At 40.1% G+C, this 12301-nt stretch overlaps 1 protein-coding gene across 6 annotated transcripts in view; it reads left to right on the top strand.

The window, feature by feature from the left end:
- ST18 (ST18 C2H2C-type zinc finger transcription factor) overlaps positions 1 to 12301 on the top strand; it is a 599563-nt gene that overhangs the window by 512358 nt on the left and 74904 nt on the right. For all 6 annotated transcript variants that reach the window (XR_012244522.1, XM_073631586.1, XM_073631585.1 and 3 more), the window contains one exon: positions 1645 to 1890. Coding sequence is in view for 5 of the 6 variants with exons in the window: in XM_073631586.1 (XP_073487687.1) it covers positions 1645 to 1890 (246 nt within the window). In the remaining variant the exon portion in view is untranslated. The remainder of the gene's footprint in view (positions 1 to 1644; positions 1891 to 12301) is intronic.

Genomic DNA, 12301 nt, shown 5'->3' with positions numbered 1-12301 from the left:
CTGTTGACACTTTTTTGGGGACTAGTGACATTATTACAGCGATCAGTGCTAAAAATATGCACTGTCACTGTTCTAATGACACTGGCAGGGAAGGGGTTAACATCAGGGGAGATTAAAGGGTTAACTGTGTGCCTAGCTAATGTTTCAGTGTAGTGGGGGAGATGCTTTTACTAGTAGAAGGCATGGATCGTTGTTTCTGCTTTACAGGATCCGTGTCTTCTGTACTGACAGAATGACAATCTTCCTTGTTTACATAGGCAGACTGGCATTCTGTCAATGTATCGAATGATCAGCGGGTGCTGGCAGACATCAGGTCCGTGGGATCCGCTAATCAGCTTCCACTGTGTAAATTCACAGCGGGAGCAAACCAGCGGCAAAACGCACTCATGCCCAAAACCCAGAAGTGCAGAATCAGATATATACATGATTCTGCACAGCGCAGTAGCTCTGTAGCACTAAATCTGATATGGGATGGTTAGCAAGTGGTTAAAGGAGTACAGTCTTCTAATACAGTTTGAGGAGATCTATTATCTATTTGTGTACTGGAGGCATTGTGACCTACCTATAATCTGGAGGTCATAATATCTGGTGACCTATATTCCCACAGGTGGGGGGCTCACATGGTGTAAAGTGATACACATTTGGAAATATTTAAATGGAGGTTATCTATCACCCCCATAAGGGAACTTGTTTCTGCTTAAGAGTGAATTTACATCATGATGGAAACTGTAAACATTTTAAAGGACTTTTCTTGTGATATCATGTATTGCACATTGTGGCATGTGATTTTGTTATATCACAGTATATGATTTATGTTAAGCACTGCCTTTTTCTTTTTATTACTATTTGCTTCCAAAACATGTAAACTCAAGGAGGTACCGACAATAGGTAAATATCCAAGTCAAGGAGTAGTTGAAGTAAACTGGAGCACATCAGGGGTCACTTGACAAACACTGAATTTTTAAACCTTTCAAAAGTCATATCAAATCTGCTATTATCTAGCTCCTAAATGTTTGTATTACAATGTTAAATACAGTTATAGGAAATGTGTCTCACTTTTTCTGTAGAAGATTTAGAAATAGTGTAGTTAGCAAAACCGAAAAAGTATTTATTTTCCAAACAATTATTCCACAATACAAAAGGGCCAACAATGGGAAACACAGTACCTTAAATATGAACAGTATCAGTAATGAATAACTCAAATGTGTGCATGCTTGAAAGAACAACAGGAATATGCATTTATGGCATAAGCTCCATTTATGAAACTGGGTCAACTTTTTTTATTATATCAAAAAGATCAAAAAAGATCAGGCAGCTTTTTTATTGACTGATTTTTATTCAAATAAACTGAGATTTAGGGGTTTTTTTTTGCTTTCTAAATTGTAGTTAAAATCTGGAAGCGTCTTATTTAAATTCTACTTGCAATAAGCTGCAAAAGATGGCAAGCATTATGAGGTTACCCAGAACTCTGGCAAAGAATTACACATTAACTGATGTGATGTAAATCAAAAGCAGCTTTTTAATCAGATATTATTTAAATAAAAGCTTGCATTTACTTTTATCCCTTAAAAGCACCACATGGCTGCATTATCAAAGCCACAAACTGTTCATCAATTTAAAATATATTGTTACTGTTTTCCCCAGGCTGCGGAGATTGAAGTTGATGAAAATGGAACTTTGGACTTGAGTATGAAGAAGAATCGGCTAAATGACAAGACTAGCAGTTTAGGCGCCTGTAGTCCTATCATAACAGCAACGTCTTCTTCTCCATTTAAAACTAGTAGCCTGTTGGTCAATGCTGCCTTTTACAAAGCTCTCTGTGAAAAAGAAGGTTGGGATGCACCAATTAACTACAGTAAAGTTCATGGCAAAAGTGAAGAGGACATTGAGGTAATTGATGGCTAATTACTGGGTTGCTTTGAAAATGTGTCATATTGACTCATTAGAGTGTAACTGTTTAAAATGTCACAAGCTAAGCTACATTGTTTTGTGGAGGAAATCAAAACAGAAGTAAATAACACTGTCATAACTAAATTACATTTTAAGTAGTATTTGTCCAATATTCAATGGCAGTGATAAATAACAGGCAGTACCAACAATCCTCTGGTTGGGCATTGTGATGTCAAAGTGCCCGGCATGTTGTAATCACGCTGTTAATACTCCATAATTGGGCAATCATATCTTCTAACCCAGTGATCAGTGCAACATGACAATTAAGCATTTGAACTACACTTGAATAAAGACATTTTTAATGTCTCTTTTATCCATACCGACGTAGATAATAAAAGCAAATATTCTAGACGAACAATAAAAATAGTTTGCATCAAAAGTCAGTATATTTTGGCCAATTTTAAGATCAAAAAGAGTAAGCGCTAGGCAATGCTTCAAAAATGCAGACCTGAAATTCAGTATTTAAATGTAATATTTGAATACCAAATTCCCCATAAAGATTTAATGAACATTACCATATACATTTTAATTGAATTAAAACATTTCAGTTTAAGGATGAATATAGGTTTTATACTATTGCAAAAGTACACACGGGTAAGTGTGCTAATTTATACAATTCAAAGAATTGGAAATTAATATAATGAAGGCAAAATCTTGGTACTTTTAAAAAATACTATAGTTTGTTCAAAGCACACCTAAACCAAAGCCATCAGTTGCAAAGCTGGCCAAATTACATTACCCTTAGGGTTCCCATAAGTTATTAACTCTTTTTCAGTCAATGATGTGCAGCATTTGTCTTGGGGATCACAGATGCCCCCCACCCCAACCTATAGCACCTCTGCAGGCTTTGTTTTTTAAAACAAATTTATACATACCTGTTATGTGACGGCTCTTGGTCCATTCAATTAATGTCACAGTCCCTCTTTCTCCTCTTCTGTCTTCAGTAATGGAAGTAATTCTATATTTTAAAGGAACAGTATTGACTTAGTGATGTGGCATTATTCCCTGCAGTATTCTCCTCACAGGAGGCTTGATAACACGCACCCAGGAGGAGGGTCCTTGACTCTTTGAGTTCACAGGAAGTGGGCTGAATTTTACTGCTTTTTTATAATATGCTGGCATACTTATTTTTAAAAAAATCATCAAAGCTAAAGTTGGGATTTAAGGAAGTCCTTGACTTATTTCTAATGTTAATTGTAGACCTCTATGAGCATTGTACATTGGATTTCAGTGGACACTCCCCCTGTACCACCTATACTTCCCACATCCCTGTTTCTCACTTGGATTTCCTCTAAGTCTGGAACCTACTGTATGTAATCAATTTCCGGATGGCAAATTGCAAAACATTGATGAAATCCCACTGTCCAATGCATTGATTACACTTCTGCTGCTGATCATGATTCTCTAGAGTTAGTTTACTAAGGGCAAATAGGCTGTTTACTTTGCAAGGGTATCTTCCTTTAGCTTAGTGAATGAGGTGATTTCCAATCATGTGCAAGGAAAAATACAACAAAGTGAGTTGTTACCACATTCACTAATTCTCTTGAAAAGTGAACTGCCTATTTTCTTTTAGTAAATTAATCACTCTATATCTGCTGAACACAGAGGAGGCTTAATGAAAACTCATACATAGAGATGGGCCGAATACCCCCCTGTTCAGTTCACAGCAGAACTCCCGCACAGGCAAAAGTTCTTCCCCAAACAGCAAACTCTATTGAAGTCTATGGAAGCAGAACATGAGAAACCAAAAGTGCCCATTTTGAAGACTTATATGCAAGTAATTAGCCATATAAGGTGTATGGGGGTCCGGGTACTGCCCTGGGGGACATGTATCAATGCAAAAGTTTTTCTTAAAAACAATTGTTTTTTCAGGAGCAGTGATTTTAATGATGCTTAAAGTGCAACTATAAAAATGAAAAATTCCTTCAAATATTGTGCCTGGGAGTCCCCTTAGGCTACCTGTAAAGTGCTGCATCTGTAGCATGTATAGAATGTGCTGCAGTAAAATTGACAAGTCTAAAGAAAAAAATGAGTCAAATCACATTATAATTGATAATTAATTGATTGATAATTGATAATTAATTATAATTGCAATTGCTGGCACCTGGCTATTATTTTTTTTTTTTTTAATGTCGTGGGGGTCCCCTTCAGGTCTCTATATGGATTTTAAGGGGAACCCCATGTTAAAATAAAAAAAAGAGTGGGATTCCCCCAAAATCCATACCAGACCCTTATCTGAGCATGCAGCCTGGCAGGTCAAGAAAGAGGGGGGAACTTGCACATCCCCCTCTTTAACCATACCAGACCACATGTCCTCAGCATGGGGGGTGCATACCAGGCCCTTATCTGATCATGCAGCCTGGCAGGTCAGGAAAGGGGGGGTGCTTGCTCATCCCCCCTCCTGAACCATACCAGGCCACATGCCCTCAACATGAGGGGCCCTTTGGAGCGGGGGGCTCCGCCCCATCCCAAAGAACCTTGTCCACATGTTGATGGGGACAAGGGTCTCTTCCCCACAACCCTGGGCTGTGGTTGTGGGGGTCTGCGGGTGGGGGGCTTATCGGAATCTTATTTGAATAAGTGTGGGGTGCATAGTACTCCTACCCATTCACCAAAAAAGTGTATTTTTTTTCTTAAATTTGAATTTTCATATGCAACTATTAGGAATACCTAAAACTGTATGAAGACAGCATCCAGTTATCATTTGTATAGGAGCATTTAGACTGGAAAAGACAGGGCCAGAACAAGGCTCTGCAGCAATGCATTCTGTATGTATGAATGTAGTAAACATGCTGATAGGAGGTTAGAGCAGAGAGATGACCACATTCCTGCTTTTTCCAGTGTTTAGTCAGCAAGTCTGGGATGTGTTCAGGTCTTGTAGTGTTAGCTATGCTTTTGGGCAGTGGTGGCTTGTTTTCAAGTCTGGCTCCAGAAAATCATAAATTCTTGTCACTTTCATATACAGTAGGAATTTCAGCAGTGAATTTAACTACAAGTCTGGCTTTAAGCAAGAAAAAAGTGAAAGGTAAACAAAGTAATACATTGAGGTAATTTATATTAAACTATATAAAAATATACAGAGATAAATGAAGTACAACATATATGCTTTTAAAGCCTTTAAACAGCTTGGGTTTAAACACACATTTTAAGGGTTAGGAATAATTGCAAAGGAAATCAGTTTATCTAATGCTAGCTAAAGTGGTAAAGGATTTAAATGCATCACCACTATACAGTTTTGCATATATTCACTTTTTGCTGTTAAGCACACAATTTTAGGACTTGTTGTTTATTAACCTACCACCATTTACCTATTTTAATTATATTAATAGTTTGTCTGCACTTAACATAATTTATTGTATTTTTTGCAAAAAAAATAGTTTTTTATGCAGTTGTAGAAAAACTGTGCATCCTACAAAATAAAGTATAATACTTATTTATATTTTCTTTGCTTCCAAGAAAGTGTTTTAGAGCTCTATAGTGACTTAACATGCGCGTTCATAAAAAAAATAAAAATAAAAATGCATAAGTGAGTCTGGAAGCAATAGAGTTACAGGGACTCTGTATTGTATCTACAGATGCCTGCACATGCCTACATCAGCCTCCCAAACCTTCCTGTCATTACTGAATGATCAAAGCTTCAACAGTTCTAGGTAGTGTCATACCTTGCTGCTAAGTCCTGCCTTCACAACATTCCGTTGACCTATCATTATGAGAGGCTGTCTCATAATACAATACAAAAGAGCAGGAGGTATGAAGGGGCAGGCAAGTTTGGGCTCCATCTGAAAAAAAATAGAATGAAATTTGGCCACAGCAATATTTGGAAGGCTGCTGCAAGCATGTGCAAGAAGGAAACCTATGCTTCCTACCTGCAGCATTATCTCCATTATCCTCAATGACAGAGCCTCTCTAAAGGAGATTTTCAGCAGTCCCCTGTTTGTTTAAGACATATTTGTGTCTTTTTGTCATTATATAACTTCTGTGGTTTACTTGATCGCAGAGATATGATCTGAAAAGAAACTAGTACTAAAAAAAATACAGAGGATGCCATTGGTGATATTCTTCTGAAGCAAAGCAGAAAAGGAAAGTCAGGATGAAGTCAATTGGCTATAAACAGCTCATTTTTTTTTTCTTTCAGCTAGCAGTCTGAAAGAAAAAAAAACGTAACAGGTTCCTGCATCCACACAAGCAAGGTGGATGGAGAGATCCCCCCACCCGTACATTGTATCCTTAGAGCCCATTCACACAGGGGCAACTTTGGATCCGACTTCAAGTCGCCGCCAAGTCGCCCCTAGTCACCTCAAGTCGCGCTACATGAAAAAATCAATGTAAGTGAATGGATCCGTCTTAATGCACACTACTGCAGTCGCTCCGACTTCAGAAAAGGTTCCTGTACTACTTCAATCCGACTTGAAGGCAACTTGTACCCATTGATTTTAATGGAAGTTGCCTCCAAGTCTGATCACTGTTCATACTGAGGCAACTTTACAGGAAGCAGAAAGGAAACTGAAAGTAATTTCCTCCACTAAACAGTCAGCCCCCTCCTTCTCACACACAGCTGATAAGCTCTGATTGGCCACTTGTAAAGTTCCCTGTCCTGGAGGCGACTTCAAGTTGTGTTGTAAGTTGCCCCAAGTCGTGCTGTGATTCACACTCAAGTCGTGTCCAAGTTACCTCCCAAAGTTGCGCTGGAAGTCGTGTTGCCCCTGTGTGAATGGGCTCTTACAGTGGCTCCCACTGATGTCAGAATACACTGGTGAGAAGTTGCAGCTACTGGTTTACAAAAGTTTTCTAACTTGTTTGTTCTATAGAAGTCGATCAAATATTATCTCCTGTGAACAGAGATGACCACACTGGTAAAAATTTGTCCATTTTCTGCTGAACCAGCCAAATGTTTTTCCTTCTATGGCCAACTTTAGGAAGAGTATTTAAGGTATTGGCTACGCATTTTGACCAGAGGATTAACTTTTTCAAAAAGAGAAGTTAGCAACAGCATCTGCCATTCATCCTCAGTACACGTTTCTTCCAAAGTTGCCACTTGCTGGTCAAACATGGTATTAGGCATCCCATGGATGATTTCATTTTCTTTCCTACCACCACAGGTGCTGCCAATGGGGGGAGGGGGAGGTGCACAGGGAGCCTTCCCACAAGAACACAAAGATTACTGCAAGCAGCTATAGCCACTGGCAGTAATTGCATGAAAAAAATCTGCCAGGCTGGTTGTAAACAAGCAATGCACAAACTAGTAACTAGTGAGTAAGTCAGCACTTGCTGGCAAAAGATGGAATACAAAGATAAATAGTCCAAGCAGGGCTGGAAAACAATGGAGAAGGGATGGTCAGATGGACATATCCACAGGTGAGTGAGGAAGAAACACACAATCCCCGGCAGCTCCTCAGCAGGTGTGGGATTCCCTCAGAAACAAACAAGCACACCACACTAGCCCTGTATACAGCATGCAAGAAGCCTAAGTATTGTTGATTTTATTAATACTAACCTGGCGCCCACTTTGCTTTCTTGTTCGCCAGACTGGTTGTGCCCAAGTTGATTGATGGATCGACTTGAATACAACCAGCCTGCCCATAGATGGATCGAATCTCAGCCAGTCCCTGGTGAACCGGTCAAATTTAGAACCATGTATGACTAGCTTTACAGTGTACATCAAATGCTATTGCCTTGCTGTTAAAAGCCATTGTATTTTTTATTTTCATATAACACTTTAAAATACAGCAGAAAAGGGGTCCTACTGTAGTTTACAAATGTAGTGTTTAAGTAGCCAGGGATTTCAAATGAGAAAGAATGCACTGGACTTACTAAGTCTGAGCTGTGTTGGTTGCAATGTAGAAACCATTGGTTATATCTTTTGGTACAGTGCCCCCTTGGGATGGATTTCTTTGCTTTCTCATTGGTCAACATCATTTGGAACAGCGCCCCCATGGGATGGATTGGTTTTCTGGTGGCAATGTGCATGTGTATTGACACAGAAGTGAACGAATCTAGTGACTTCAGTGAATGTATGGATTTCACTAATATGGCTATTTGTGACATATCATGACAGGGAGCAGAATCACTGTGGAAAATTGTACCATTGGCTTTAATGTTTGGTAGCTGAAACCTACAAAATAAGGTTTTTTCTCTGTCTTGTATAATTAGTCCTTATTAGGCTTTGATAAACTGTGTTAATTACATGTTACCCTGCATAGTACTGTAATTTTATTTTAAGAACAATAATCTAAAATAATATGGCATGCTACAATTTAAATTAAAGACAGGTTATATTGAAATGCATATACTGTAAAAAACATTTCTGAGAAAAAGATTACATAGACATTTTGTAGAAAGTCTTGACTGCTTAAGCTAGTAACTGAAACCTATATTTTATATTAGTGACACTAGGTACAGTGCCTTGCAAAAGTATCCCCCCCCCGTGTTGTTACCTCGCAACCTGGAATTAACATGGATTGTTTGAGGATTTGCATCATTTAATTTACAGAACATGCCCACAACTTTGAAGATTTTTTTTTATTGTGAAGCAAACAACAAATAGGACAAAATAACAGAAAAAGTCAATGTGCATAAATATTCACCCTCCTAAAGTCAATACTTTGTAGAACCACCTTTTGCCTCTATCACAGCTCCAAGTCGCTTTGGATAAGTCTCTATGAGCTTGCCACATCTTACCACTGGGATTTTTGCCCATTCCTCCTTGCAAAACTGCTCCAGCTCCTTCAAGTTGGATGGTTTGCGCTTGTCAACAGCAATCTTTAAGTCTGACCACAGATTTTCTATTGGATTGAGGGCTGGGCTTTGACTAGGCCATTCCAACACATTTACATGTTTCCCCTTAAACCACTCAAGTGTTGCTTTAGCAGTGTGTTTGGGTTATTGTCCTGCTGAAAGGTGAACCTCTGTCCTAGCTCCAAATCACACAGAGAGTGGTACAGGTTTTGCTCAAGAATATCCCTGTATTTAGCACCATCTATCTTTCCCTCAACTATGACCAGTTTCCCAGTCCTGACTGCTGAAAAACAGGATGGTGTTCTTTGGGTGATGTGATGTGTTGGGTTTGCGCAAGACATAGCGTTTTCTTTGATGGCCTCAAAGTTGAATTTTAGTCTCATCATACCAGAGCACCTTCCTCCATACATTTTGGGAGTCTCCCACATGCCTTTTCGCAAACTCAAAACATGCCATTTTGTTTTTTGCTGAAAGTAATTGGTTTCTTCTGGCCACTCTGCCATAAAGCCCAACTCTATGGAGGGTATGGCTTATTGTTGTCCTAGGGTTACCTTAGGTCTCTGTGCTGCCTCCACCATGTTTCACTGTGGGGATTGTGTTCTTTGGGTGATGTGATGTGTTGGGTTTGCACCAGACATAGTGTTTTCTTTGATGGGCAAAAAGTTCAATTATATTCTCCTCAGACCAGAGCACCTTCCTCCATACATTTTGGGAATCTCCCACATGCCTTTTCACAAACTCAAAACGTGCCATTTTGTTTTTTACTGAAAGTAATGGCTTTCTTCTGACCACTCTGCCATAAAGCCCAACTCTATGGAGCGTATGGCTTATTGTTGTCCTGTGTACAGATACTCCAGTCTCTGCTGTGGAACTCTGCAGCCCCTCCAGGGTTACCTTAGGTCTCTGTGCTGCCTCTCTGATTAATGCCCTCCCTGCCCGGTCCATCAAAGATTTGTTTTTTTTATAACCTAACCCTGACTTGTACTTCTCAATAGGGATGAGCCGAACACACCCCTGTTCGGTTCAGACCAGAACATGCGAACAGGCAAAAAATTTGTTCGAACACGCAAACACCATTAAAGTCAATGGGACATGAACATGAATAATCAAAGTGCTAATTTTAAAGGCTTATATGCAAGTTATTGTCATAAAAAGTGTTTGGGGACCTGGGTCCTGCCCCAGGGGACATGGATGGATCAATGCAAAAAAAAAGTTTTAAAAACTAAAGTTTTTCGGGAGCAGTGATTTTAATAATGCTTAAAGTGAAACAATAAAAGTGTAATATTCCTTTAAATTTCGTACCTGGGGGGTGTCTATAGTATGCCTGTAAAGGGGCATTTCAAAGGAAAAAAAGTCATTTACAACTATTTGAGGCTATTAATGAATTGCCGGTCTGACACTACACATAAAAGTTAATTGATAAAAACGGCATGGGAATTCCCCACAGGGGAACCCTGAACCAAAATTTTAAAAAAAATGGCGTGGGAGTCCCTCTAAATTCCATACCAGGCCCTTCAGGTCTGGTATGGATATTATGGGGAACCCCGGCCAAAATTTAAAAAATAAAATGGCGTAGGGTCCCCCTTAAAATCTATACCATAGAAGACAAGAGAAAGAAAGCGCCTCTGAGTGCAAGTATTTAATGAAAACAATAAGCACGTATTCACACTTACAGTAAAGTAAATAAAGTACAGCTCTGGTGAAGAAATCATCAGAAGAGGAGGGGAAGGAAAAAGGGCAAGGGAAGGAAACAGTTGGATACAAGGCAGTGATCAGTTATCAGATACTATATGATGGTATTAACTTCTATTTCTTCATTCAACCCGTTGGGCACCAGAGTGTCTAAGGTGTATATCCAGAACGTTTCGCGTTCACACAATTTGGAAAAACGTTCAGCTTCGGACAATTTACGTGGTATTGATTCTATCACCCACACCTGTAGGCCTACGGTGGATTGGTTATGGTGCTCCAGGACTTACTTTACTGTAAGTGTGAATACGTGCCTATTGTTTTCATTAAGTACTTGCACTCAGAGGCGCTTTCTTTCTCTTGTCTTCTACGGTTGTTTAGAGAACTGACTTCGCTCATCATAAAGCTGCCCTTAGTGCTGGTGTCCACTAAAGATTTTGCTTATCACCACATCCATCAATTGCTATGGACTTTTTATAGACTTTCCTATACGACTCTCAGCAATCATAGTCTTATTTGACATTGTATGTGATTTACAGATATACTTAATGTGATTTATGCCAGTGGTCCTAAGCGCTGATACATATATATGTCAAAATCTATACCAGACCCTTCAGGTCTGGTATGGATTTTAAGGGGAACCCCGCGCCAAAATTAAAAAAAAAAATTACGTGGGGTCCCCCCAAAAATCCATACCAGACCCTTATCCGAGCACGCAACCTGGCAGCCTGCAGGAAAAGAGGGAGGGATGAGAGAGTGCCCCCCCTCCTGAACCATACCAGGCCACATGCCCTCAACATTGGGAGGGTGCTTTGGGGTAGCCCCCCAAAGCACCTTGTCCCCATGTTGATTGGGACAAGGGCCTCATCCCTACAACCCTTGCCCGGTGGTTGTGGGGGTCTGCGGCGGGGGGCTTATCGGAATCTGGAAGCCCCCTTTAACAAGGTGACCCCCAGATCCCGGCCCTCGCCCCGTGTGAAATGGTAAGGGGGTACTTGTACCCCTACCATTTCACAAAAAAAGTGTCAAAAATGTTAAAAATGACAAGAGACAGTTTTTAACAATTCCTTTATTTAAATGCTTCTTCTTTCTTTTAACTTCTATCTTCTTTCTTCTATCTTCCTTCGGTTTCTTCCTCCATCTTCTTCTTCTTCTGGTTCTTCCTCCGGTGTTCTCGTCCGGCATCTTCCTCCGAGGCATCTTCTTCCCTTCTTCTTCTCGAGCCACTCCGAATCCACCATGATGGGAGGCTCCCACTGTGTGACGCATCTCGTCTTCTGATGGTTCCTAAATAATGGAGGGCGGGGCCACCAGGTGACCCCCGCCCCCCTCTGACGCACGGGGACTTGACGGAGACTTCCCTGTGGCATTCCCCGTGATGTCAGAGGGGGGCAGGGTCACCTGTTTTTATCAATGAACTTTTATGTGTATTGTCGGATCGGCAATTCATTAATAGCCGCGAGTAGTTTTAAATTACTTTTTTCCTTTGAAATGTCATTTTGCTGTCAGACTGTTCTAAACATGGGAAACATGCGCCCCTTTACAGGCATACTATAGACACCCCCCAGGTACGAAATTTAAAGGAATATTACACTTTTATTGTTTCACTTTAAGCATTATTAAAATCACTGCTCTTGAAAAAACAACCGTTTTTAAAACTTTTTTTTGCATTGATCCATGTCCCCTGGGGCAGGACCCAGGTCCCCAAACACTTTTTATGACAATACCATGCATATAAGCCTTTAAAATTAGCACTTTTGATTTCTCCCATAGACTTTTAAAGGGTGTTCCACGGCTTTCGAATTTGCCGCGAACACCCCAAATTGTTCGCCGTTCGGCGAACTAGGGAACAGCCGATGTTCGAGTCAAACATGAGTTCGACTCGAACTCGAAGCTCATCCCTACTTCTCAACAACATTGTCGCTTA

The sequence above is a fragment of the Aquarana catesbeiana genome, linkage group LG05 (genome assembly GCF_042186555.1).
Source record: "Aquarana catesbeiana isolate 2022-GZ linkage group LG05, ASM4218655v1, whole genome shotgun sequence".
Classification (NCBI taxonomy): Eukaryota; Metazoa; Chordata; class Amphibia; order Anura; family Ranidae; genus Aquarana; species Aquarana catesbeiana.
Note: the sequence above shows the minus strand (reverse complement) of the source record. Positions and strands in the feature narration are given on the sequence as shown.